At 38.9% G+C, this 26573-nt stretch overlaps 1 protein-coding gene across 4 annotated transcripts in view; it reads right to left on the reverse strand.

Moving 5' to 3' along the window:
• TRPM3 (transient receptor potential cation channel subfamily M member 3) overlaps nt 1-26573 on the reverse strand; it is a 424445-nt gene that overhangs the window by 103140 nt on the left and 294732 nt on the right. For all 4 annotated transcript variants that reach the window (XM_075739535.1, XM_075739534.1, XM_075739538.1 and 1 more), the window contains exon 7: nt 5589-5763. In XM_075739535.1, the coding sequence (XP_075595650.1) occupies nt 5589-5763 (175 nt within the window). The remainder of the gene's footprint in view (nt 1-5588; nt 5764-26573) is intronic.

The raw sequence follows: 26573 nt of genomic DNA on the forward strand, positions 1-26573 counted from the left end.
TAGGTTGAGTAAGTTTATGATCACAGTTATTTAAAAAAAAAATAAAAATAACAGCACTTGGTCTAGAGCTCAGTGTTTATGGATTTATGTTTTATTATTTTCATAACTCTGTTGTAGGTGTGAATACATATCTTCACATATTCTAACATACACAAAAATGAGTTCCTTCCCAGTGAATCCTGATTAGAAGGTTACAGCAGCTACTTAGATAAAGAGCACAAAATAGCTCTTAGTTACAAGAATCTGAGGGGGTTTTGGTTCCACTTTTACGTTTTGTTCTCAAATTATTAAACCCTCCCTTATTTGTTATTTCCTACTCTGAGCAGGAGACTCTGGGTTCTGCTTTGAGATCTTCCGGGGACAAGGTCCACGATCATTGCAGAACACTGGGAAACCCTCTGAGGGTGCCTGCTGCTGCCAGGTAAGGACAAGGGAATGACAGTCACAGGGGTGTGGGCCTGAGAAAACTCCAGTATTTTCTAATGATCAGCCCTTGAACTAGTGTGCCTGTAGCCTTACTTGGATCAGACCCTTATTAGGAAGGGTCAAGCACCTGTTAGCTGCTGCTTAGGAAAGTCCTGTATAGGAAACAGGCCAACAGTACAAGAAAATGTGCAAGAAAATGTGAAGAAGGGGACATCAGCTTACTTTGTTCCAGCATGAATAGTTTCAGGTATGATGGTGACATGCCACAGGGTAATTTTCCTGGCAGGTGCTTGAGTAGCTGCCCCTGCCAGAGCAGAGGCTTTGATGCAGATGAAGCTTTGAGTGGTGGATACAGCTCCCCACATCCCAGGCTACAGAGTCTATCTCTGATGCCAGGAGAGATGGCCTTCTTTCCTGTAGGTGTGCTGTCTTGGAGGAACTGTGCCACCAAGCATAGGAGTTATGGAAGGAAGTGAGCAAGCTACACAGCATCAGAGAAGATGAAAAAAGAGATAGACAAGATCTTCTCTGAGATGCAACAGTTTGAAGAACCCTGGACCCCAATTGCAATAGAGATACAGGCAGTGTCCACACCTAGTGTTTAGGTAAGTGTAACCTCTGGAGAAGGTAAAGGATGAAAGCTGGTGACTGCTGGCACCAACAGTAAGGCTTCTGCTTCACCTAATGGCTTACAAATACAAAACAGGTTCAGTGGTCTCAAAGTTGAAGAGGAACCACATGTGCCTTCAAGCAAAGGATCTGTGCCACTTGACCCTAACCCATGCAGAACCACCAGAAAGCAGTGACTGATTATAATGGGCAGCTCCCTGCTGCAGGGAACAATATCTGTTGACCTGACCTGTCAACTAGAGAGGTTTGCTGCCTGCCTAAGCCCAGAAGTGGAGTATTGTGGAGGAACTGCCAAAGCTTGTCTGACCATCTGACTACTATCCTCTGCTGTTCTTCCACGTGGTCACCAACGATACTGCAAGGGGAAACCTGGAGAATATCAGAAGTGGCTACTTCTGTCAGTAGTCGAAGGCACAGAGGCCCAGGTGTGTTCTCCTCAATCTTGCTGGTTGGAGGAAAGGGTGTGGGGAGGACATTGATAATATAGGTCAATCAGGCTGCAGAACTGGTGTTTGTGACAGGGTTCTGGGTTCTCTGACCCTTGGACCCTGTTTGCAGATCGGTGTCTGCTTGCGAGAGATGGTATCCACATCATTAAGCAGGGCAAAGTTACCTTTGCTGACGTGACTGACCTGGTAAGAAGGGCTTTAAAGTAGGACTGCTGGGGGAGGGAGAGAGAGTCACCAGCAGCCCTGTGAAAGCATGATGCACAGGGTTGATGAGCAAAGAGCCTGGAGTGATGTGATGGGAAGGGACCACAAAATCAACAAAACAGGGCTTAAGTGGGCTCACCTCCATCATTTTTACACAGAGAAATTCCCGAAGCCCTTTCTAGGAAATCAGTATGCTAGGGTGCCTCTCAATAGTGCCTGTATAATAAAGTATGGTGAATAAAGATAATGAGTTAGATCTTTGTGCAGTTGTAGGGCTATGGTCTTGTTGGGATCACAGACACATGTTGAGATGGCTCCCATGAGCAGAGGTGTTGCAATGGTAGGATACAAAGTCTTAGGAAAGACAGACTGGGAAGATGAAAAGTTGGAGTTGCCCTTTATGTGACAACAGCTGGAGTGCCTGAAGCTCTGCCTGGGTTATGGATGATGAACCAACTTAGAGTGTATGGGTTAGGATTAAAGAGAAGACAGGTAAGGGCGACGTTGTAGAGTGTGCCTGCTATACGCTGTGTGACCAGGAAGAGCAAGTGGACGAGGCCATCTACAGACAGCTAGGAGCAGCCTCATGTTCACAGGCCCACATCCTTACAGAGAATTTTAATCGCTGTAATATCTGCTGGAGGGACAACATAGCAGGGCATAAGTAATCCTAGAGTGCATTGATATGAACGTCTTGACACAAGTGATAGAGCAGCTAATAAGGAGAGGTGCTCTGCTGGACCTCATACTCGCCAACAAATAGGGACTCAATGGGTATGTGAAGGTAAAGGCAGCCATGGCTGCAGTGACCATAACATGGTGGAGTTCAGGATTCTGAGAGGAGGGAGAGAGCAAAAAGCAAGATCAGAACCCTGGACTTGAGGAGAGCAGACTTTGGCCTCTTTGGGGATCTGCTTGGAAGAGTCCTATGGAATAAGATGCAGAGGGAAGAGGGACCCAAGAAAGCTAATATTCAAGTACCATCTTCTCCAAGCTCATCGAATGCAGCAGGGGACCTAGTGGCATAGGACATGGAAAATGCTGAAGTACTGAGTGCCTTCTTCAATCCCAGGTCCCAGAGACCAGGGGGGAAAGTCTGGGGAAAGGATGTCCTACCCTTGGTGGAAGAGGATCAGGTCATGGAACCATAGGATGGTTTGGGTTGGAAGGGACCTCAAAGATCATCTAGTTCCAACCTCCCTGCCATGGGCAGGGACACCCTCCACTAGACCATGTTGCCCAAAGCCCCATCCAACCTGGCCTTGAACACTTCCAGGGAGGGGGCATCCACAACTTCTCTGGGCAACCTGTTCCAGTGTGTCACAACCCTCACAGTAAAGAATTTCTTCCTAACATCTAATCTAAATCTACTCTCCTTCAGCTTAAGGCCATTACCCCTTGTCCTATCACTTCATGCCCTTGTAAACAGTCTCTCTCCAGCTTTCCTGTAGGCCCCTTCAGGTACTGGAAGGCTGCCATAAGGTGTCCCCAGAGCCACCTTTTCTCCAGGCTGAACAACCCCAACTTTCTCAGCCTGTCCTCATAGGAGAGGTGGTCCAGCCCTCTGATCATCTTTGTGGCCCTCCTCTGGACTCGCTTGAACAGGTCAGGGAGTAGTTAAACAAACTGGACATGCATAAGTCAATTGGACCTAAAGGGATGCACTGATGAATGCTGAGGAAGCTGGCTGATGTTTTTGCAACGCCACCCCATAATCTTTGAACAATCATGACAACTGGAAGAATTGCCTGAAGACTAGAGAAAAGCAATGGTCACTGCTATCCTCAAGAAGAGGAAGTAGGAGGACTCAGGGAACTGCAGGCTGGTCAGCTTCCCCCTGAACCCTGAGGAAGTGATGGAGCAGCTAATCCAGGAAACCATACCCAGGCACATGAAGGACAGGAAGATGATGAGGAGTAGTCATTGTGGATTCACTAAGGGGAAGTCATGTCAGACAACCTGATCACCTTCTGTAATAAAATGACAGTTTGGTAGATGAGGGGCAAGCAGTGGATATTGTCAACACAGACTTCAGTAAGGCTTTTGACACTGTATCCCATCAGATCCTCATAGAGAAGCTGTTGAAGTATGGGCTGGAGGAGCAGACAGCAAGGTGAATTGAAAACTGGCTGAATGGCTGGGCCCAGAGAGTTGCGATCAATTATATGAATTCTAGCTGGAGGCCAGCAACTAGCGGTGTATTCCAGGGACCAATCCTGGGTCCAGTCCTGCTCAAGATCCTCATTAATCATCTGGAAGATGGGGCTGAGTGTACCCTCTGCAAGTTTGCTGATGATATAAAACTGGGAGGAAGGGCTGATATGCCAGAAGGTCGTCCTGCTCTCTGGCAGATGGACCTTAACAGGCTGGAGAAATGGGCTGACAGGAACCTCATGAAACTCGACAATGGGAAATGTAAAGTCCTGCACCTGAGGAGGAACAAACCCATGTACTAGTATATACTGAGGGCCTCTCAGTAGGAAAGATGCTTGGCAGAAAAGGACCTGGGGGTCCTGGTGGACAGCAAGTTGAACATAAGCCAGCAATGTACCATTGCGACAACAAAGGCCAACGGTATTCTGGGCTGCACTGGGAGGAGTGCTGCCAGCAGGCCAAAGCAGGTAATCCTTCCCCTCTCCTCAGCATGGTGAGGACACACTTGGAGTCCTGTATCCAGTTCTGTGTTCCCCACTACAACAGAGATATGGACGTAAGGGAGAGTGTCCAGTGATGGTGCACTAAGATGATGAAAGGACTGGATCACCTCACATATGAAGAAAGGCTGAGGGAGCTGGCACTGTTCAGCCTGGAGCTGAAGGCTCAGAGAGGATCTCATTAATGTATATAAATACCTGAAGGGAGGGTGCAAAGAAGATGGAATCAGACTCTTTTCAGTGGTGTCTGGTGACAGGGCCAGAGGCAATGGGCGCAAGCTGAAACACAGGAGGTTCCCTCTGAACATCAGGAAATTTTTTTTTTTACTGTGTGGGTACTGAACATGTGCACAGGTTGCCCAGAAAGGTTGTGAAGTTTCTGTCCTTGGAGAGATTCAAAAGTCATCTGGACATGGTCCTGAGCAACTGGCTGTAGGTGTCCCTGCTTGAGTGGGGGTGTTAGACCAGATGATCTCCAGAGGTCCCTTTCAACCTCAACTGCTCTGTGATTCTATGGTTGTTTACATATTTTTTTGGGGTAGAAAAGAACAAAGAATATTAAAGATTTGGGCATTCAGTAGTAATATGCAATTTGGAACTTCAAAGCGTGCTTACAGCCTAATTAAAAAACCCTCACACCTGAATCATCTATAGTAAAAGCTAAATGCTCTCCCTGCCTCACCCTGAGTCTGCAAAGAAAGATGGGACAGTGCAAACACAGATCAGTGCACAAACAGTCATGTGTGAATATAAGCAGGCATGCAGAATGATGCCCAATAGGCAAGGCAAATAAAAACTAGCTTATATGAACATGTAGGGCTAAATGAAACCTGAAGACAGCAGTAGACAATATTATAATGTCATAGCATATCTAATCCAGTGAAAATAATCCCCTGTGCTCTTTGAATCCCTTGACCTGCAACTGCAAGATACCATACATTGTACTTCTCAATGTGTTACATGTCATGTCAAGTAACTATATGATACAGTTTATACACCTCTGTTTTATTTTGTACTCTTTCCTTAGTGTTGCTTTAACTGCCCTTCCTCCTTTATTTATTTATTTTATTCTGGATACCTTAAATATTTCACCTGTATTGATGATGAAAACAGCCATGTGAAGAAGGTATTGCTTTTGTACTATATTCCTAATAATTTCCTGGGCTTTATCTTAGCAAACTGAACCTGTGGATGGAGAAAGAACACACACTAGGAAATTACTTACCCTCCTTCTTCAGAGTATTTGTGACCAAAGGCAAGGATGTCAGATGCCCGGCCACTGCCATCGCATATCACAACAGGAACAGGAGGAGTGTCTCGCAGGTACTCCAGAACGATGGAGATAACATTGGGACCTCCTTCCACAATGAGGGCCACTACTGGAACCCCTTGACCAATTCCTGGAGTAAAACAAACAAACAAACAAAAAAACCCCAAACCCAAAAACCACAAACCAAACCCAAAAAAATCCAAACAAGAAAGAAAAGGAAGAAGAAAATCCAAAGCCAGCAAAGCAAACAAAACAAGAGAAGACAGAAAAAAAAAATCAGACTGAAATTACTGCATTGTGACAGTACAGTGTTGTGTTAGAGAAAATGGCATTCAGAAAATCATAGATTTAAAGGGCAGAAGGGAACAGTGTAGTCATCTTGCCAGTTCCACTGCATAAAACAGGATTTTCTAAAATTATCTTCCATTTTAAATACAATATTTATGGTTGAAATAGACCATGAATTTTTTAAAAGATCGAATCTTGGTTTGAAAACATAGAGAAGCTACCACAATTCTTCCTAACGTGTTCAGTTATGACTTTGTAGCTTGCTTGTAATTTAGATTTTGCATGGTGTCAGTTTCCAAGCATTGGGTTTTCCCGTAGCTTTGCTTGCTGTTTTAAAATCCCTTCAATGATATTTTTGTTGCTGTATCAGATGCATTTTAAAGTTATAGCTGGCTGGTCCATTAACTTTCACTTTGATAAACTAAACATATGCTGTTACAAGTCAATGCAATAGTTGTTTTCCAGTTCTAGTTGGTTTCATGGTTTTTCTCTGAATTCTCCCCAAATTTTGCAGCATATTCCTTGATCTGCAGACCCCACACTGGAGACTGCTCTAGAAAGAGCTGCAGTAGTCTGAACCAGAGGAGAGACATCTTCATTTTCAGTACTTGTGATGGAATTAGATGGGAGCCCTCTGCAAAGGTTTCAGCACAGACTTTGCCAGGAAAGTCTTATGGATATAGAGAAGGCAATCTGACACGAGGCTGGTGTCAACATGACTGATAAAGATTTTACAGTTGTCACTTCTTGACCAGTTGAGACTAGGGACATTCAAAAAGACTCAGGCAGTAGAACTAGTTGAACATTTTCTATTAGCATTTTTTTTTTGTCAACAGAAAGACTTTTTCCTTTTAAACTAGCTTCACCTAGGAAAAACTATATGCATTCTGCACAAAAAAATTTTGATGTTTCACTGAAAAATAAAGAGAGTGCCCCCAAATGTTAATAGCTGAGTTGGGAAAATTTGCATGAGGCCAGGCAACAAGAAGTTTTAATGTGACTGCCTCAGGTTTCCATTTAGGAGTTCAGTCCACAGAAGCAAAGGTAAGCATGTGAGACTGGAACATTAAATCTGGTGAAACCACCTAGAAACATTCATAAACAAAATTATTTTTGATAGTCACAAAATTTTTTAAGGATTTGAATTACTGTCAGAAAATGAAGTGAACTGTTCTTCAGAAAAGAAAAAAACCCCAGTTCTTATATACAACAGTAAAATATTGTAAGCACCTCCTGAACCACTTTACAAGCAAACATTGTGTTTCCTGGAGAGATTCTCAGCAGGCTTTGTTATGGCTGTTATCTTCTGCCAATTTGTGGCTCTTTTCTTATATAACTTAAGTGCGTGGTGTGTGTTTGTTTATGTTAAGAAAACTATAAGCAGAGTTATAAAATTCAGGCTAATGAAAGAGAGTAAGAAGGATAGAATATAACAAGGTGATTAACAGGATGATTTGCAAAGGTCTCACTGGTTAATTTTTTAATTAATATTAAGGACTTCCCTGAATTGCTGCTCTACCTAATCATTAAGTTCTTTTGGAGATGAAGTTCTTTTCAAAGGGCTTAGTGGAAAAGCAGTTTTGGGAAATGGAGTTAAATGAGAAAGGAAAATCAAGAACTTTGCTTAAGAAGAGTGAATTACAAGTCTGATGGGTTAACCTGCCCCACAGGTACTGCCATTAACTTCAAGGGATTAAGCTAAGGATGAATTTCATTTGGGAAATTTGTGTTGTTTACCTACATTCATTTTAATCATGCTTAAAAGTGTATTCTAGATATTGGCAATAATTTTTTTTCCCCTGAGAATCTTATAAATAATATAATTTTATTCCCATATCAACACATGTAATATGTAGATATATCTGGTTGCAGTTGAGCATGCACCAGAGAACCTCATGTGACAAGTCTGCCCAGGGTTTCCTTTGCTACTAGGTAACAATAGAAATGTTATCTATCATTATGTCTAGTACAAGATTTTTATTTTTTTTTAAGACAATTGCTATCAGAAGGTGAATAAAAATAAAATTCTTGATGTGGATTATTTTTCTTTATGACACTTCCCAGCATAATCACATGGTGGCTGATGAGAGCCTCTCTTTAGTTAAAATTTTAATAGAGCATTGGAAAGAGATATATTATTATTTAATTCCTCGTGGTCTGGCTAAGTTAATGTTACCAAGTTTTTTGAACTTTCTGTCACTACTTTCTTCTTCTTGTGTAGCTTTTCTTTACACCGCATTGTATAGCCAATACTTCTAGCATTTTTAGTTCTCCTAAGTAGTTTTTTTAAGATATGAGTTCTTGGTAGTTGAATAAGGATTTCTCTTCACTGTTCTTGTTTCAGTCCTCCTTGCTCAAAAGACTGATCACAGAGTGGATCTAACATGAATTCTAAGTAGGAGGCCCACAAGTTGCTGAAATCTTACATCAGATTTCCTCTGACAGTGTAGTATTTTCCTCTGGGAACTGACTGGTAGGGCCCATTTTATTTCATTATGGATCAAAAAAACCCCAGAGATGTGGTTAAAAGCCTGATCCCAACATTTACAAAAAGATGGTCTTTTGTACAGTTATTTGCTATAATATCATATATGAAATATATGATATATATTTCATATATACATGATATATGTTAGCAAAGCTGAATGTAAGTGCACAGATTTGAAAGTATATAATTAATGGGTAGAGTTGTATGTGGAACTGTAGTAATAATGGAGTTTCTTATCCTGAACTTATCATTAGAACTTACCCTGATCTTATCATTATTACTAATGACTTCAAAATAAGAAGTAGAACTGGTACTGACATCTGCTAATAAGATAATATTAAGAAGTGTTTTCAGTAATGAGTCAAATTGGGTCTGGGTGACATTAGGATTGAGTAAAAGAAATAGAGAAAGTTCACAGTGCAAGATGCAAAGTAATTTTCTTGGTGATTAATAAGTTCTGCTGTGAAGTGAGAACTCATTAGGTGGAAATAATAGTAGAAAAGAGAAAGGTGTGATCCAGCTGATCACAGGAGAACTGTGTCTTTTGTGTAGCAAGACCATGAAGAAGGCAGGTATGATCCTGGAATACACACCGAAAAGCATTTTCAGTAGGAAATATGGGCACATCAGTGCCATTGTGCAAGCCACTCATGACATTCCGTGCAAAATACTGTCTGTAGCTATGCTCACCCATGCTCAAAAAGAACAAATGGAGGGAAAAGTCAAAAGGAGTATATGGGGAATCAAGACCCCATCTTATGAGACAAGATGAGTTTGGCTCATCTTCCTTAGCAAACTGAAGGGTGAAAGACAATATGTCTGAATATCCCCATGACATACAGCACATTAGCCATTAATAGTTTTAGATGGAGTTCAGAAGATTTCTGGCTATCAGAGGAGTGAAGTCTTCACAGCCTTTAGTAAAACTAAAAGGGAAAAACTTTCTGAGTTTAGAGTGATGCTCAAGAATCATTATAGAAGCAGTCAATGCAGTCACCTTATGTATCACAAACTGTTCCTAAAGCAGGTTTCTTCGGTCTGCTGACAGTTTGTTCAGTCTCAGTGTATTCTAGTGGATATTGATCAGCTATGTAATTCTAATAATATAAATAATGATGGCTAGTCTATACAGCTGAACTGTATTTTATTTTTAGGCCAATGAATTGGCAATTTGAAAGCATATCTGAAATTCCTATTACATTCTTTTTCTTTCTTTTTTTTTTTTATTTATTTTATTTTTAACTGCTATAGTCACAACATTTACATGGCATATAACAGTTCTCTGCAAGTGTTCCAGTTGTGTTTCACTGCGGTTAATAAGGTGGCCTTTTTTCTCTTCCCTGATCCTGTAGAAACATCCAGCATGAGAACAGTCTTCTAATTTGAGGCTAGTAAAACAAAACAATATCTCTACAAATCCACTTTTCAATGAAATCTTCTAGTTTTTAGTTAAATTAAGGTTCACATGAGCTTTTTCTTTTATCACATACGATTAAGTTCCAGATTGAAATGCAGCTCTCCACTATTCTGGCAGACTTATATGTGAATCAGAGAAGATTTAAAACACTAACTTGATTTCTACATCTCATTTTCCTTTTGGAAATCATCCCTGACTATCAGCAAATAGAATTTTTTTCTTTGTAGTTTTCATTGTTCTCCATAAATAATTTTGGTTTGAAAAAAAACCATAAATATATATATATTATTTTGGAGGGAAAATTAGAAAGTACATTTCTGAAATTAGATATAATATTTTAAAATCAGTTAATAATACTTTGTTGATATTTCTTCAGAGTATAACAACTTTAAGTGGGAATTATCACATTCTCAGTTTTCTATGATGTTCCCAGTCACATTTAAATTATTTGTGACATTACATTTGTTTCCGAATAGAAGTGTAGCTACTTACACCAGAGAAGTCTGCATCTCAATAACTCTCAGGCAAAACACAGAGCAGATATGCAGTAAATTTTTTCATGGTTTGATACCAAAAATTCTGGATGTACCTTTGCCACTAAATATTAGGAATTTGGAAATGAATGCAGAGGGTCTGTAGAAAAATTTCAGTGGGTAGGAAGACATTGACTGACTATTCCTGATGAGATATTAATGCTGCATTTGCTAACAATTTTGCATCTACAAAATTGAGAATTGACTCTGCCTTGTCTTATTATAACACTGGACCAATTTCAAAAGTGTTGGCAGATGATGCCAATAAGACAGAACCTCTGACTTTAGGAAAAAGGCAGCAGCACGATGGGCTTCTCTTTAACTAGTAATTAAAATATTTTTTCCTTCTAGATCTCTGTATCTCCTTAGAAATGCAAGAGTCAGGAATTCTCTGCAAGAACACTATTTCAGCTTGTGCACGCGCATTATACAATAATCAGCAAAGAAGGGGCTGGAAGTAACTGATATATCCACAGGGAGCCTTTTTTTTCAGCCACTTCAGTAAGAAGGAGAATGTCAGGCTGGGAGGTGAGATGCTAAACCTGAAGGTAATACATTCCTTACAAAGCCAAGGACATCGCCATTATAAAGAGTTTCTTGCTTGAGCTGAGATTGTCAGAAGCAAGGCAATGCCGAGATAAAACCACGCTGATGAAAAACTGGGCTGCAGTACCGGGGTTGCTGTCTCCTAGCACACATCCAGAACATGGGAACTTTGTGCCAAGCATTAAAATTGACAGTCCAATAAATCAACAAGCAAGAAGCTTTCTTTTCATTCTTTTTGTAGAATTTACCACAAAATTGCCCCAGTCTGCGCAAAACTAAGGATAGCACTCATCTTGCTAGGCTATCTCCAACAAAACTGCTGTTTTCACTAAGTACTCTAAAAATATGCAACCTTCAAAATTGGCTGTTTCACGTTTTATTAACTGGAAAGCGAGTAGCAGTAATATAGTCCACTGATAATGTTGTCCATTCCAAAATTGCAGATAACCCTTCTCAGGATGGGACAATGCATTATTATTATCAGGAAAGACTCTTGATTACTGGTGTTGTTTTCCAAACATAGAAAAAGAACAATTCATTTTCAAATCAGAATATATTTTGTGTTTCTTAGAAGGCAGTAAATGGCATGTTATTGAGCTTTTTAAATATCCTTTGTAGAGAAAGAATCATTCTCTTTTCAGTTCAAATGAATTATTTTTAAATATCTGAAAAATTATAGTGTTTTCCAGCCATCTGATAGTTACATGGAGGATTTATTTTTAAATTTACTCATTTTATTGGTTTTTTTTCCAGAATTTCTGGGATGACCTTTGGTTTCAGCAAATCTTTTTCCTTTTCCTTTTGGAAGATGGAGAGACCTTCTTGTCTAGCAATATATCTGTGGACTTGAGAATAGCTGGGACTGCTGACTATTGTGTTATCACTGTGAGGTTTATCACTTGGTTAACTACACTTACATTTTAAGATGGTAAAGGTCTGATCCTAAAATCAAAGGTGTTCCTGCTTAAGAATGGTCTCAGAATTTTTATTTTATGTTATTGAAAATAATTCGTAAGCTAGAGAGCAGGGGTTTTTTTTCTCAGATTTTCAAAGGAAATATTCAGCTTGTATTCAAGAGCAGGTATGTGTGAAACATCTCTTACAAACCTACATATTACCATTTCTAATTTAATAAGGTCTCCATCTCACATACTGAAGTCTTAGCATTCCTGCTAAGACAGAGAGTCTCTCATGACTTAATTAACAGAATACAGACAAAACAGAGTTTTAATTTTCATTTTATATAGTGATTAATCCAAAAAGAAGAAGAAATAGTACCAAAGACCTGGGACTTAAAATAAGTTCTCTGAGGCTTATCACTATCTTGATTTTGAAAACAATAACTTGTATTTGGAGCATTTCAATACACATAGATTTTTGCAGGGTAGACTAGATTGCTAAGTGTTTCACAGTGTCAGCTATTGTGGATATTGTTGGTGTAATATTATAAATTAGACTGCAATATTGTACAAAAGATTTATACAGTCAAACTAAAGCTTCATTACTGTGCTATTGTCTCTGTGGCCATCAACAGAGCCAGAGAGAGACTTTCTGGCAATTGTGATTCCAGGAAGGTACGTACATAACAGAACATTCGTCATTATGTGAACCAGTGGCAACTTGTAGGCCTTCACGTTGTAACACAGAAAAATAATCCCAGTTTCCCCTTGACCCAGTGATACTGCATGAATACGTAAGTTAAAACAATAAACTAGAAGACATGAATGAATTTGGAAATGGAAGTAAGGAAAAACTGCATAATGTCTGTGCTGTGTGAAAAGGGATTTTAAAAAAAATCTACCATGCTTTGCAGAAGCCCTACTTTGTTTTCCCAGTTCTTGGAAAAACATGAATATTTTATACTGTGAGTATATTTATAAATAATCTATAAGTGTCTTATAAATTATTACTAATTCTTTTTATAAAGAGCTAAATATGAGTTACCCATTTTTTTTAATAGACCAACAAGTGAATAAAATGCCTCATTTACTACAAAATGCATTTACTACTCATGTTTTTAAGTGTGCTTATAAGAGTAACTGGGACATATCAGTACGTTGCACACTATTTCTAAGTTCACCCCTGAGATCAGTGCAAATAACACTGAGAGACTCTAGTACATTATCCCTGACAGAAATGCCTTTAATTTCTGTATCTTAACACTGGATGGTGGTAAGTGCATCTGAGCTGACTTCCTGCTGGCCACCTTTGCTCCTTCATCAGGTCAGACATGTTGGTGTGCATTCCCCTACATTCATTTTCTTTTTCTACCTGGAAATTTTGGCTGGAGAATTTGGTAATTATTTGGATTTTTTGGGGATGTTGGGGCCCGAGTCTGTCCCACTGGCAGAATTACTGCACAGCGGTTGGCACAGAAATGGCATACAGCTGGAAATTTATGTCATATTTCCCACACAATGTGCAGCTGTAGAGCAAGTTCTCCAGAAGCTGGAAGAACTTAAGGCTTATGGTGCACACAAGATAGAGTCACCGCGGACATATCCGGTGGGTACAAACTGTCCCAAAGGGTGAGGAGAATAAGCCTCCACCAACCTACACACAGTGCGTGTGCCGTCAACGTGACATCTCAAAATCTTCTCTTAACGAGGCACACACGGCTCATCTGTGCAGTGTGGAGACAGGATTCTCACTCACTCTTCCTAGAAATCCTGAACCTACCCCAGGCGTGCACAGGGAGTGTAAGGCAACACTGATCTGGAATGGCACACCAGTTTTTCATGAAAGCAGGTGTATTTGTACCATCAAGGGTCCTCTACAGGTTTGCACAGCACCACCCTCCAGGTCCACAGGTTACTAAACTTTTCTGGACCTATATGTACTGTGAACGGTGAGGTACATAAATTAGCAGGTTTCTTGACTGGTCATCATGTCACAGGTTGTCACGTGCTTATCTGAGATAATGCGATAATGGACTCTCAGTAGTATAAAGTTTCCATGACAGGCTTTAGATTTATTTCAGGCTTCTAACTTGTGTATGTCCTGCAAAAGGTCTACCATTTGTGGGCAACAGATACCTTTCTACCTGCAAAATTCTTTTAGGACAATGACTTTTGTAAAGGGGTAAAATCAATGCTCTCTTAGAGAGCAAATTCAGTCATAAAATAGAAGTCCAAAAATATAAATGAACAGGTACGTTCAGGGTAGTGTGCTTGCAAGTGTTTGCAGCTGCACAGTGCACTCAAAGGCACATATACAGACATTTTGCACAGGTTGTTTAGCACAAATGCCCCATAGGGTTCCTGAAAGTGAAGCCTTTACATCCTTGTATGTGGAGAAGTAAAATTAATTTGCATGCAAAGCCAGATATTTTAAACTTTTCCTGTCACGTACAATTTTACCTAAGGAAGACCTCTGTTTCTTCCAGATTTTCCTGCTTTCCTAGTCTGCTTTATGGAGAAAATTTTAGTAGGGTGGTTTCATTTTTTTTTTTAATATTGTTCTAGCTAATGGAAAATTCTCCTTTATTTTAAGGAATGAATCACTAGGTTTTCCCGAAGATATTAAGAAAATATTCTCTCTCTGACCTCTGCTTTTTTAACTAAGTGCCTGTTAACCTGGACTACAGCTTTCTTGGCACATACAACTTCATGAACTTTGTGCTGTCTGTACCCCTGGAGTTAAAAACTCCCTGAGCTCCAGGGTTGTTTCACAAGCCCTATGCTGGTGCCTCCTCTTCCCTGACAAATTGCTGCTCTTGCTAGCGCACAAGTACTTGTGTTGCTCTGAGGTATGACCCAATCCCATCCTTGGTTGCAGCCTAATCCGTCTTTTAAGGGCCCAGTCTGTGGTGGATAACTGGCTTATGTGTAAGAAAAGTGTAAAGGTAAATGGCCAGCATGGGAAACAAGTAGGAATATGGTTCTTTTAGCATACTGAAGATAATCATCCCTCCCCTTACAGACATCCTATCTCTTATATACATTCACATAGAAATATATGATATGATGATCACAACAAGAAACTTCATAAATACAAGTTTTTACCAACTTGGCCTTGCAGTTAAACTTGTGTTCAGAGGTTTATTTAATCTTAACACAAATGCAGTCTGAACACATTTACAACAACTCCATTACAATAGGTATCTTGATATTCACTTCAATTTGGTAAACTCTTAACCAATACATCTTGGTTTGGTTTTCTTTGATTGTTACAAATGTTTTGTATGTGTAACAATTGAAACAAAACTAGGCTGCATTTGAATGCTATGTGGATGAGTATTTACTAAATCAAAATGAAAAATGAATAAGAAGTTCATGAAATTACAAATTCATTAATGTGATTCTACTAACTAAGAATAGAAACACCAAACCCACTCTGCACATGTGGGCTTCTAATCCTAAACCAAGTGCCAGTGTAACAAATCCTTAATTGCATCAAACAGATGACATGTTTCCCAGATACAGGCTATTTATTCAACAGATGAGGTTACAGTTCAGGACTTTTTAATGCAAGGATTGTTTATCAGTGGCATTTAGTGGAAAATCCCATTTAACCCTCAATGGAAGACTGATAAAGTGTTGTGAAACTCAACAAAAATGTTCATGTGATTACAAGCTCTTTGACAGTTTTGAAGTCTTAAAAGTCCAACTTCCAGGCCATTGCTATATTTCATAGGACTAGCAGAGTAAAGGCTTGAAAGAAACACAGCACATAAAACCTGTGGCTTTCAGAAGCATTTTGGTCCAAGTGTTTGCATAGCACTTGGATATCCTAGTGAGAGGTACTTACACATAATGGATAAACAATTAAATATGCTCTGGAATTTTAATAAGCAAAAGTCCACCCAGTGTGAGCTTAAAGGTTTGAGGAACGTAATTTTTAATTTCTGAATTAATATTTGCCTTACAGTAACACAGAATCAAAAGACATCGCTACTTGGTTGTTAACAATGTGTCTAACCACAGGGTAAGTGCTGCTTAAATAAATTTAAAATGGTATTTGATTTGCAACAGTCTTTAGAAAGCTTGCCCACACAAACGTGTTTGCTTCACCTACGGACATCTATGTGGTTTGGTTTTCTTTGATTGTTACAAATGTTTTGTATGTGTAACAATTGAAACAAAACTAGGCTGCATTTGAATGCTATGTGGATGAGTATTTACTAAATCAAAATGAAAAATGTGAATTTTCACACAACTGCCTCAGAAAGGCTAAGTTATAACAGAGAACATCCTGAAATAATACAGACCCATCCTAGTAGGTTACATTCAAATAATATTACAGCTTGTTTTCTTTCCAGGCTGTTGTTTTCAGCCTTCAGGCCCTTTTGGAAACACCTCTTGATGCGTATGAAACAATCTTGGCTAATAGTAATAGTAAATAGACAAGATCACCTGCATACACAATAGACCTGCTTCCCCCAGCTCTGCAAATCACTGCTGCAGTATGCTTGCCACCAAAACAATTACGTTATTGATGACTAAGTGAACGTGACTGGAAAAAAAGGGAATGTAGCTTGACTTCACAGGATGATGGAGAGGGATGCTAGGTCTTATTACCCAGAGAAAGAGAAACATCCCCCAGATGCCACAACCAGCTCAAACTTAATTTCACGTAGCTGCATTTCTTACAGTCAGCTCTCCCTTTTCCTCACATCTTATCTCCAGTACCTTCTCCAGAGCAGAACCAGTTACTAAGCATTCCAGGTATGGCAAAGATGAGACAGATATTTCTTTTAATTTTTGAAAAGACTGTTGACTAATAAGAGCAGAGAAACAGATTTATGAAAAAAAAAAAAAGGAGCTCAAACTCATTCTACCCTCTTTTGAACATCTTTAACAGTTTTCTATTTTCATAAGTTAAGTGGAACTTCCACTTGTTTGGATAGTCACGACATGCCCTACATCTAGAGAAATCAAGGTGACCTGGTAAGCCAATAGAACAAATTCTAAGAATATTTGCTCTTTTTCTCAAATTCACAGAACTAAAGGATTATGTGTGACAGAATGACACAGAACCACTACTAATAAAGGAAAGCTCACAACTATTGGACTTATTTTTTAGTTTTCAATTTATTTTTTGACTTTTCTTCTGCCATAAGCTCATTGAATCTCATTTGCTATAAATTCCTTTTTTTTTTTAATGCTCCGCAACAACATTTTAAAATTACTATTCTAAATTTTATTTTGTTCATCTTTATTGTTTCCTTTGTAATATGCGTTCATTCTCCCTGTTCCCCTTGTTATGGCCACTCCTCATCTTTCTAATTTCCTTTTTGGTATCCCAATTACACTTTCACTTCTTCTATGTCTCCTTGTGTCTAATCCATAATCCTCTTTTATCTCCTCTATTTTTAATTCTCTTCACTAAGAGTACGATACCATTTCATTTGTCCCAGCCTGTTCTCCTTTCTCTTCTGCCTCATCTTGGTACTTTCACTCATTTTTATTTGTTCAGTGCTCCTACTTCATCTGTCTAAATCTATCTAGTGACGTTAAGATTGGACTGATCCTAAAAGCTTCTCCAAAGCATATCAAGGATGGTTAAAAGAAAAAACATGAAAAATTTGTGACACCTTCTTTTGATTTTCATACCTACCTTTGCAAAAGGACGAAGTTTAGAGAATCCTCAGCACAGGCAAGACATGGGAAGAGTCTATGTAAGATTAAACCCTGGGATTTGTGTGCCTCACAAGCCTGTAACAACCCTCCTGGTTACTTTCTACAGGGTGGCAATATATTGTTCAAAGCTGGCAGTTAAAGTTCAAAGACGTGCGCAGGAGAACCTTCATGGAATTCTGTCAAAATTGACCCTATCTGTCCTAGCAGTCAACTGTTTATTAGGCCAGTACTACAGGACCTAACTGGTTTCGCTCTTCTTGGAGCTCATCAGCTGTAGGTAACGGCCAAGGAGACTCAGGAGCCACTACAATTTCAGTAATTTTCACATTCTGTCTAGTCTTCCTTGGTACTTTCCCTGGTTCCCTTTGGATGTAAGCACTACCACATATTGTAGCCAGCACTTTATAAAGTTATCACAGTAACATAACCAACTTTTACACTGCCTCGAATTACATATTGAGGAGCTTTTCCTTACCATATTTTGTAGATTTGTCAACATGTTGGACACCATATAATCTCAGAAAATTATCTTTCCTTTCTCACCTGTTCCAGAAAACTACAACAGGTGAAACAAAGAATTCAACTTAAAATAATCTCTGCTTCTTAGTTTTATGGCTTTGTTCTGATTTTTATAGTGAATTCAAAAAATTTAAAATGTCCAAACATTATAGAGCTGAAATGACCTTGTATAGCAATGATATGAAAACACATGTTTTCAACAAATTCATCTGTTGAAAGTCAAGTCCATGAAAGAAATTTATGAATCCACTTGCACTCAGTCGTGTACTTATCTGTGCTTCAAGAACAATTTTTACCCTGCATGTGCTCTCTCAACCCTTTCTGAGATGATATTTTTGTCTCCAGTGCCTAATTCATCAACATAATGATGCTTTTGATGAAAGAGGCCCAAGTTTCTGATCTCTAATCTGAAATGAGTCAAGCTTCAAACAGTTCTGAGTTTTACTCAGATTTCACAGAAGTCAAACTTGCAGCAGGTTTCCTCTCCTAGAAAGAAGTCTGTACCTACATCTTCCCAGCTATGTAGTTATGAAAATGCATCTAGGACTGCACAGAATATGAAGCAAAAATCTGAAACAAATGAGAATTCCAATGCATTTGATGATGGTGTAATGGTCAGAGATGATGCCAGTGATGACAGTTGAACGTCCCTTTGCCTTCCCAGCCCCCTTCATATATTCTCAGGCATAGGATGACAAAGGGAAGTCCACGGGTCACATGAACGGATATTGTCGACATATTACCCTGTCCAAATTGCCTTCTCTACCCAATCAAATCACGCAACTTTATCCATCAATTCCTTACTCAGATGTAACTTCTTCTCATAGGCCTACCAAAACTCAACTAGATTCACCAACTCTATAAAGAAGTAAGATTAAATACAAGCACACAGGTACCAATGCCTGTGGTCTGCCTGTTTTCAAACTGCATAACATAGATGTAGAGCAAACCTCCAGCACTAAACAGCATGTTTAAAATAAGAACAATTGCAGATTGATAATGAAGTCCTATGTTCCAGAAATGTACTAATGAAGAGTAAGAATATCACAAGGTGGACCTACACAACCTAAGGATTTGGTTTGGTAATCTGTCTAAGAAATACCAGTATGCTTCAGTGTCTTGAACTGACTGAGAAGAGCAGAGTGATTCTTGGGCAAAATACACAGAGGTTTGTGTGGGGTTTTTTTTCCTCTTTTTTGATGGAAATATAAACCAAAATGCTGAGGTCTCTAGAGTTTGTAGGAAAGAGTACAAGGCACCAGCCCTTAATAACTGTGGTACAGAATATGTATTTTTTTCTGTTGTTTTCATACAGTGCAGAGAAGATAAAGTGCAATGTAGATAGTACTTAGCAGGAGAGTGTGAGATGAAAAGCAGTGTTGAGGCTCACTATATACATCTGTTGTGGCAACTTTAACATAAATGTACATTTAGCTTTAACATAAATGTACACCTTGTTCTTCAAAGCCTTGTGACACAGTCTGCCTGTTCCAGAAGGGTGGCCAACTGCATGCATATTAATCCCTTCTGATCTATAGCCCATATTTGTCTTTGAAGAAGAAATAATTTTGTCCATTTTCTGGATCTGTAGGCTTCAAAAAGGCTAAAAGACTGTGTTGGTTAAAGGAGTTTATAAAAGATACAAAATAAACCAAACTGATCTGATTTTTTGAAGGAGACTATTTGCAATTAAACTTGAATTGCCTTTGTGTCTTCTGGCTTAACATTCTGGTTTCAAATATGTCTTTGGTTACATATCCTCATTTTAACCTTATTTTTAGGTCTTCTGGAAAAAGAGTTGTTAAAAAACTCAAAAAGGGCTTTGTTTTTTCTACATAACTGTTCCTGAAGAAGAAGGTGGTAGCTAGTTTTATTAAGAACAAAGAGTTTTCATAGTTAAAAATGTCTTCCCTCCTCATCAACAAAGGCTGGACTCTTGCTGTCTAGGTGACATTATATGTCCTTGTTATCATTGTTCCTCATGATAGTGAAATCCTTTTGCCTCATCACTACTCTTTCCTTCTGTGAGGTTATGTTTCCTATTATAAAATGGCAGAAATCTAAGTAGTCCAAGTTGACAAGTAAACGAGCCTTTTTTAAATCATTAGAGCAAACATTAGATCTTTTTACATTTTAATCCATGATGGTAGCTTGTAACCCTGTCTCACTGGTTGGAGTTCACCTATTTCTAAAGCAAATTTTAAGGATGTAAAATCTCTGTCAGATAGTTACAGAGAACAGAAAATTCTGTCAGTATTCTGACTAAGATTTCAATCTTTTGATAGATGAAGCTTTCAATATAAGAAAAATGTCAGGATTTGAAAGAAAAATGTCATTAGCACACGATGAATATGTTTTCAAGTCTGTTTGTCAGATTAGCAAGTATCACATAAAAGCTTATTCTGCCCTTCTAACCTCTACTGAAAGCACACTACTCCTTTCTAACACATGCCCAACACAAATTTTATTACTGATATGTATGTGCTGATATATGAAAGACAAAGAAAATGATTGTACGTTTCCCAGAATATTTATGCATACACAAGAACATGCTGTAAGTGCATGCTATGCTATGCTATGCTATGCTACGCTACGCTACACTATGCCATGCTATGCCGTGCTATGCTGTGCTATGCTATGCTGCTGTGTTCAGATTCTGATTCTGCTGACAGATAATTATATGTGTTTTTCTAAAGGAAAATGTACAACATCCTAATTAATTCATAATCTCTTTCATTCAAATAAAAAACTTTTATTTAGGCTACATGCGATTACTTTATGCATATATATAACTGGCATCCTTGTCTTTCTCCACTGCTCCAGTAAGATCATTCATATGAAAGAAAGTAGGCATTTGTGATGAAAGTGCTTGGCAACCATGCTGTAAGCTCTTTAAGGATTTGAGAGTATTTCAGTTAGTAGTTGCAGCCCAGATAATAGCAACAACTATACCACATCATAAACTGAAGGCTTTAATGCAAACAGGAGAAATGAACTGCATGTTATAAAAATGCAAACATGAGTGTAGAGCCAAAAGGGGGAAATTAGGTAGGATTTTTGAAGATTCTGTAAGTACTGGTAAAGGGTCTTTTTAAGTAATATGAACTAATTCTAGACCACATTTGTTAATGAGAAAGCAAATCTCTGGCAAATCATAAAATGGGTGAAACCCATGACACGTCAACCTATTGGTGTGACTTCATCTGAAAGTGATTAACAGTCCTCAGATCAGATCTATCTGCTGGGTTGCTACCTTGGCAATTACTCTAATCTAACTATCTGTGGAGTGGCAGGAATAAATATTTTATGACTTGTAACTTCCAATGCACATTTTGTAGACAGATTTATTTTGTGTGTCTGGTTGGAGAGAAGATTGATGTACCTGTTGAGTTACCCAGCAATGTTCTGCAGAAATGGTGACAACGTACATATTAGCAAATGACCAGGCCATTCTAGCAGACTTCACAGAAATGTGTGTTAGTGTCTAGGAATGTCAAATTGGAGAATTTGCAATAGGTCATCTCTAGTAATTAGATGCTTTATTTCTTTCTTTCTCTGTTTATAGATTACAACATCTGTTTTGTTCAGCCATCTCCAGGGCACATGTAATGGTGACTTGGGAAGACAAACGCCAACACTCCAAACATCCCTCCCTTCCTTCTTCTTCCCCCCAGATTTATATGCTGAGCATGATGTCACATGGTATGGAATATCCCTTTGGTCAGTTGGGGTCAGCTGTCCCTGCTGTGTCCCCTCCCAACTCCTTGTGCACCCCCAGCCATCCTGCTGGTGGGGTGGTGTGAGGAGCAGAAAGTCCTTGGCTCTGTGTAAGCACTGCTCACCAATAACAAAAACATCCCTGAATTATCAACGCTTTTTTCAGCACAAATCCAAACCATAGCCCTGTACTGGGTACTATGAAGAAAATTAACTCTATCCCTGCCAAAACCAGCACAAATGTGCAGAAGGCTTCTCAGGCATCAGGTAGAGGAGGAAATGTATTGTGTATGGGATTCTAGAAAAGAAGTTCTCAACACTTCAGAGGATACATTGATCCCTATTCCTTCTGAAAAAAAGACTTTAGAATGATTTTAATCAAGGAATATGGTACATGAGAGGAGCTTGAGGGATGCACAAGAATTTGAGAAAAAAGAATAATTAAATGCTAGGTCTACAATATCATGGCAGAATATCTCTTGCGGGTGAATGCCTAATGACTTTTAGTTATAAAGATAGTCAATTAGACAACATTTTTTAAACTGCAAGTTATTTTATGACTCAAAGACAATAAGGATTTGTGTGATTTTGGGGAAAATGAAGTCCAAACTTGAAAAATCCTGCATAAATTGCAATTTTTCTGTGTTCATTCTTGGAAAATGATTCCAGCAATGTAAATTACTTGACCTGTTCAGAGTAAAACTTGTAGCTTTTGTTCCTTATCAGATAACTACATCTTTATGTCATGGACATGCGGTTACAGTGGATACCAATTTGACCCTGATCCAACAGCATGCCCTTACTGCACATAAAGCGAACCATGCACTTGTGCTATGTTAGAGAGGTGTGTCAAGTGTGAGTTTTTATCCCACTCCCACTCTTTTCATCACTAGTGGGGCTGCATCTGAAGTACTGCATTCAGATTTGGGCTGTCCACCTCTAGAAGGATGAGGAGAAACTGGCGAGCATCTAGAGAAAAGCTGCTAAGGTATATAGTGGCCTACAGCATATGTCTGAAGAGGAGAGCTTGAGACAGCAGGGCTTGTTTAACCTGTTGAAAAGAAATCTAAGAAGTAATCTAATACATGCCTACAGCTATCTGCAGGGGTGTTGAAAAGGTGCTAGAGCCATACTCTTCTTGCTAGGGCCAGGCCCTGTAAAGGGAAAACAGCCACAAATAGTGGTTCGGGGGCTCCAGATCAGATACTAAAGTTGGGGTGGGGAAAGTTTCCAAGCATTTTTCTGGAGTCCATACATGTAGGTGAATATCCATTATTGGAGGTTTTCAGACTTGGCTAAACAAAGCTATGGACAAGCTTATCTAGCATTGACTCTCAATTGACTTTGAGAGGAGGTTCAGACCGGGGACCTTCAGAGGTCTGTTCCATCCCATATGAAACCCATCATTCTACAAATAGCTGTGAACTGTCTTGTGTTCAAGGCAATGAGGCAGAGTTTAATATTATGAGCACTTCCAGAAGCAGTGAATCAGAAATCAGTAAACTGGCAGCAGTGAATTACATCAGCCTGACATGCTGTAGATCCCCACATGTGAAGAAACAGTATAAGCACAGCATCATAGCTGGAAACACAACTGCAATCCACTTACTGTATCTCTGAAAAATCACACCTTTTGAGCTGGGACATTCTATTGCATTTAAAATCTCTATACATTTGTCATGAAAACTTTCTGCTCATTAATGCAATATTTTTGGAACAGGATGAACTTTTGCTTTAACTCCACATTTCAATGTAAAAATTTTTACATGAGCTGTCAAATTATCCATGCAATGCTGTAAAAATAAACCATATGGCAGAGATGGTCACAAAGATATTTTTCCTTCCTTCTAGAATATATCTTAAGGTGATCTCCCTGCCTTTAAGTTCCTGCAAAAAGTCCAGGACTCAAATGTTTGTGTGAATAGGAAACCAGAAACATTTCTGAACAGATGACCTTCAATATTTGTTTTTGATCTGAGTTTTAGAAAAGTTTATCTTGCTTTCAACATTTCCTATTACAAAATGATGCACTTTTGAAAGACTGCAAGAGATGGTTACTGGGCTGTGTTAAAATAGTCTTCACTTGTGAAAGTAAGGAAGACCTGCCCTGAGCATTGAATCATCAAGTTGACCTCTAGATAAATGCACAACTGAATGACTGTCCTGAACCTGCAGACTCAGACTGACCCACAAATGCAAATGTACTTTCTTGCCTGGAAAGCATTTTTTCATTCCTGAATATTTGCTGCGAACAAAATAAGAGCTATGGAAGTGGTAAAATCTAAAAACCTAGAATGGAAACAGAGTATTCAATGAAACCTTTTCTCTAGTGTTCATAGGGGTCATAAGGCAAGCTTTTTTATTATTATTTAATAGTATGCTCATTCAGGAAATTAGATACTGCTGAATGATTGAAAATGATGCCATATTAGGAACAAAACCAGCCAAGTCTTTCAGAATTATTTGACATAATGACTTGATTTAATCTTAAGTTTTATAAAAGAGACTGCCACTGTCCTAATCTATGTGAGGGGAATACCATTTTCTGTGTCTTTAATAGGTGAGCACAAGCTTGAAGCTTCTCTTTGTGAATAGTGTGTGATCCCGAACATCCAGGAGAGCTATCACTGCACTGGAGAAAGATATGGTTGAAGCAAAAGAAAGCACATAAGAAGAAATGACAAGCCTAGCATGTAAAAGTCAGGCAGGCTTAAAAATAAGAATAAAATCTGCTTTCAGCACTATTGTCCAGGGAAAGACTGTGAAATAAGAAGCTACCAACTGTTTATTAGTTCCTAAATCTGTTCTGTTTTCTAGCCCTCTGCTCTTTTGTTTGGTGAGAACTAAAATTGTACCTTTTCCCGACTCTCCAGCAAACAAAAGTCTGATGCTGTCAGTGTTTTTCCCCACTCCGTACGCTTATTACTGGAAAATGGTAAGTAAGGACACACATGCATGGCTGCACACGCTCCCGTTTGGATGAAGATCCCTTTGCAGCAGTGACCCTGCACGCACAGGGCCAAGGATCTCCATTGCTCTGCTAGGAATGAGGGTAAGGAAGAGCATCAGAAAGTGGCCATCTGTTTGGCTGACCCAACAGGGCAGGTGGTCCTTCTCTGATCCATATGGTCACCTTTCTATTAACTAGAGGCTGGGCAGGACTCAGTCACCTTCTTTTAAAACAAAGGAAAACAAACTGTGGGAGAAACGTTCTGGATGCCACTGGACCAAGATGTACAAATCTTATCAGCAACCTTCCTTCTTAACAGTTCTCTCACATTTCTATTTTGATGAAGCATTGTGAGACCCAAGTGTTTTTGTGTTTATAAGAGAGAGAGATTTGGGAGGGAGAGGTCAAATGATGGAGACACTCTGTCACAGAGAAAAGGGAAGAGAAAAGGAAGACACCTACACTCCTGGGGGGCAGGGAGGGGCTGCAGAGAGAAACCAGAGAAGAGAAATCCTTCTTTTTTTGTAGGTGTTTGAAGAGGTCAGGCAAGAATTTATCTTGAACCACTGAAGTTTTGAGGTTCATCCATCAACCACTTTTCAACAGATAAACCTCTTCTCCAAACCTGAATTAAGTTAAACCTCTCTAAAGAGATTTATTTTTTAACGTAAAGATTTCCCCAACACAATGTTGTGCTGTAAACTGCAAAAGCTTGTATTCTTATGAATGTTCTCAGAATAATTATTATTTATGGCACAGTTTTCTACAGTTCTATTATATCATATATGCCATTTTCAAAAGTGAATTTTTGTTGCTGGTGAATCTAGGATTAGATCATACTACCTGCATCAGCTAAGGAAACTCACAGGCATGCATACACTGCTTAGGATGCACACACATTTGTGCATACCTACGCACTGCTCTCTAAGAAAAAGCAATATATATACTCCTATACTGTAAAAAACAATAAGTCTGTAGTGCGTGTAATTCATGCAGTGGTCTTGAAAGGTGTAAGTAGCACATCATTTTAAGCACAGACTATACTCATCATACAGAAAGCTTTATCAAGCACGACCAACATGCTAGTTTATGTTCCCCCCCATCAGGCCTGCCTGTAATTTATTATCATCTGATGTCCAAGAGTCTAAATGTGTTTCCTGGTCTCAATCCAGTTTCAAGTGCCTATATCACAAAACCTGTCACCATTCCTGGCCTCAAAATTGCATGTTTACAGAGAGTTATCAGCAGAAAATCTGTGCATATGATCAGTTTTGAGAAATGAGCTCTGTTTTCATTCCTAAAGGTAGCTTATGCAGGTACAACACTGAGGTTTGTTTGTGAGACTAAAAAAAAATCCTGCCTGGCTAACATCCAAAGGAAGATTTCTTCCCTATGTACGGCCTAGTTTCAATTTCTAGAGCTAATCCTTTTTTTTCTTTTGATAGCACTAAGTTTCTAAAAACTAAATGACTGTAAACTGAAGGAAAAAAAATCCAAAATATCTAGAAAGAAATTAAATCTCAATCTAAATTAAGCATCTGTATGCTACAGAAAGAATAATACTAATATTGAGACATCACCTTTTATTTTATCTAAGCAGAAGTGCTTACTTAGGTGACTATTTACTTTTCATTTTATGTAGGAAAGCAGTACATGATGATAAAAGAAAAAAAATATAACTTTGAGGGAAAAACCAGGGCATCGGTCTGATCATGATGTGGAGTGTATCATCATGTTTGTAAAAGATGAGGTGAAAGGACCATCTAACCTCATATTCTGCCTCTAGCTGTGGTTAATGACAGCTGCCTAGGAAAAATAAACACAGTGCAAACATATAGTAACACTTCTATGGGATACTCTCTCTGTCTCTAAATATTGATGGCTCTGGGACTGCTTGAGTT

This window comes from Balearica regulorum, chromosome Z (assembly GCF_011004875.1).
Source record: "Balearica regulorum gibbericeps isolate bBalReg1 chromosome Z, bBalReg1.pri, whole genome shotgun sequence".
Lineage (NCBI taxonomy): Eukaryota > Metazoa > Chordata > Aves > Gruiformes > Gruidae > Balearica > Balearica regulorum.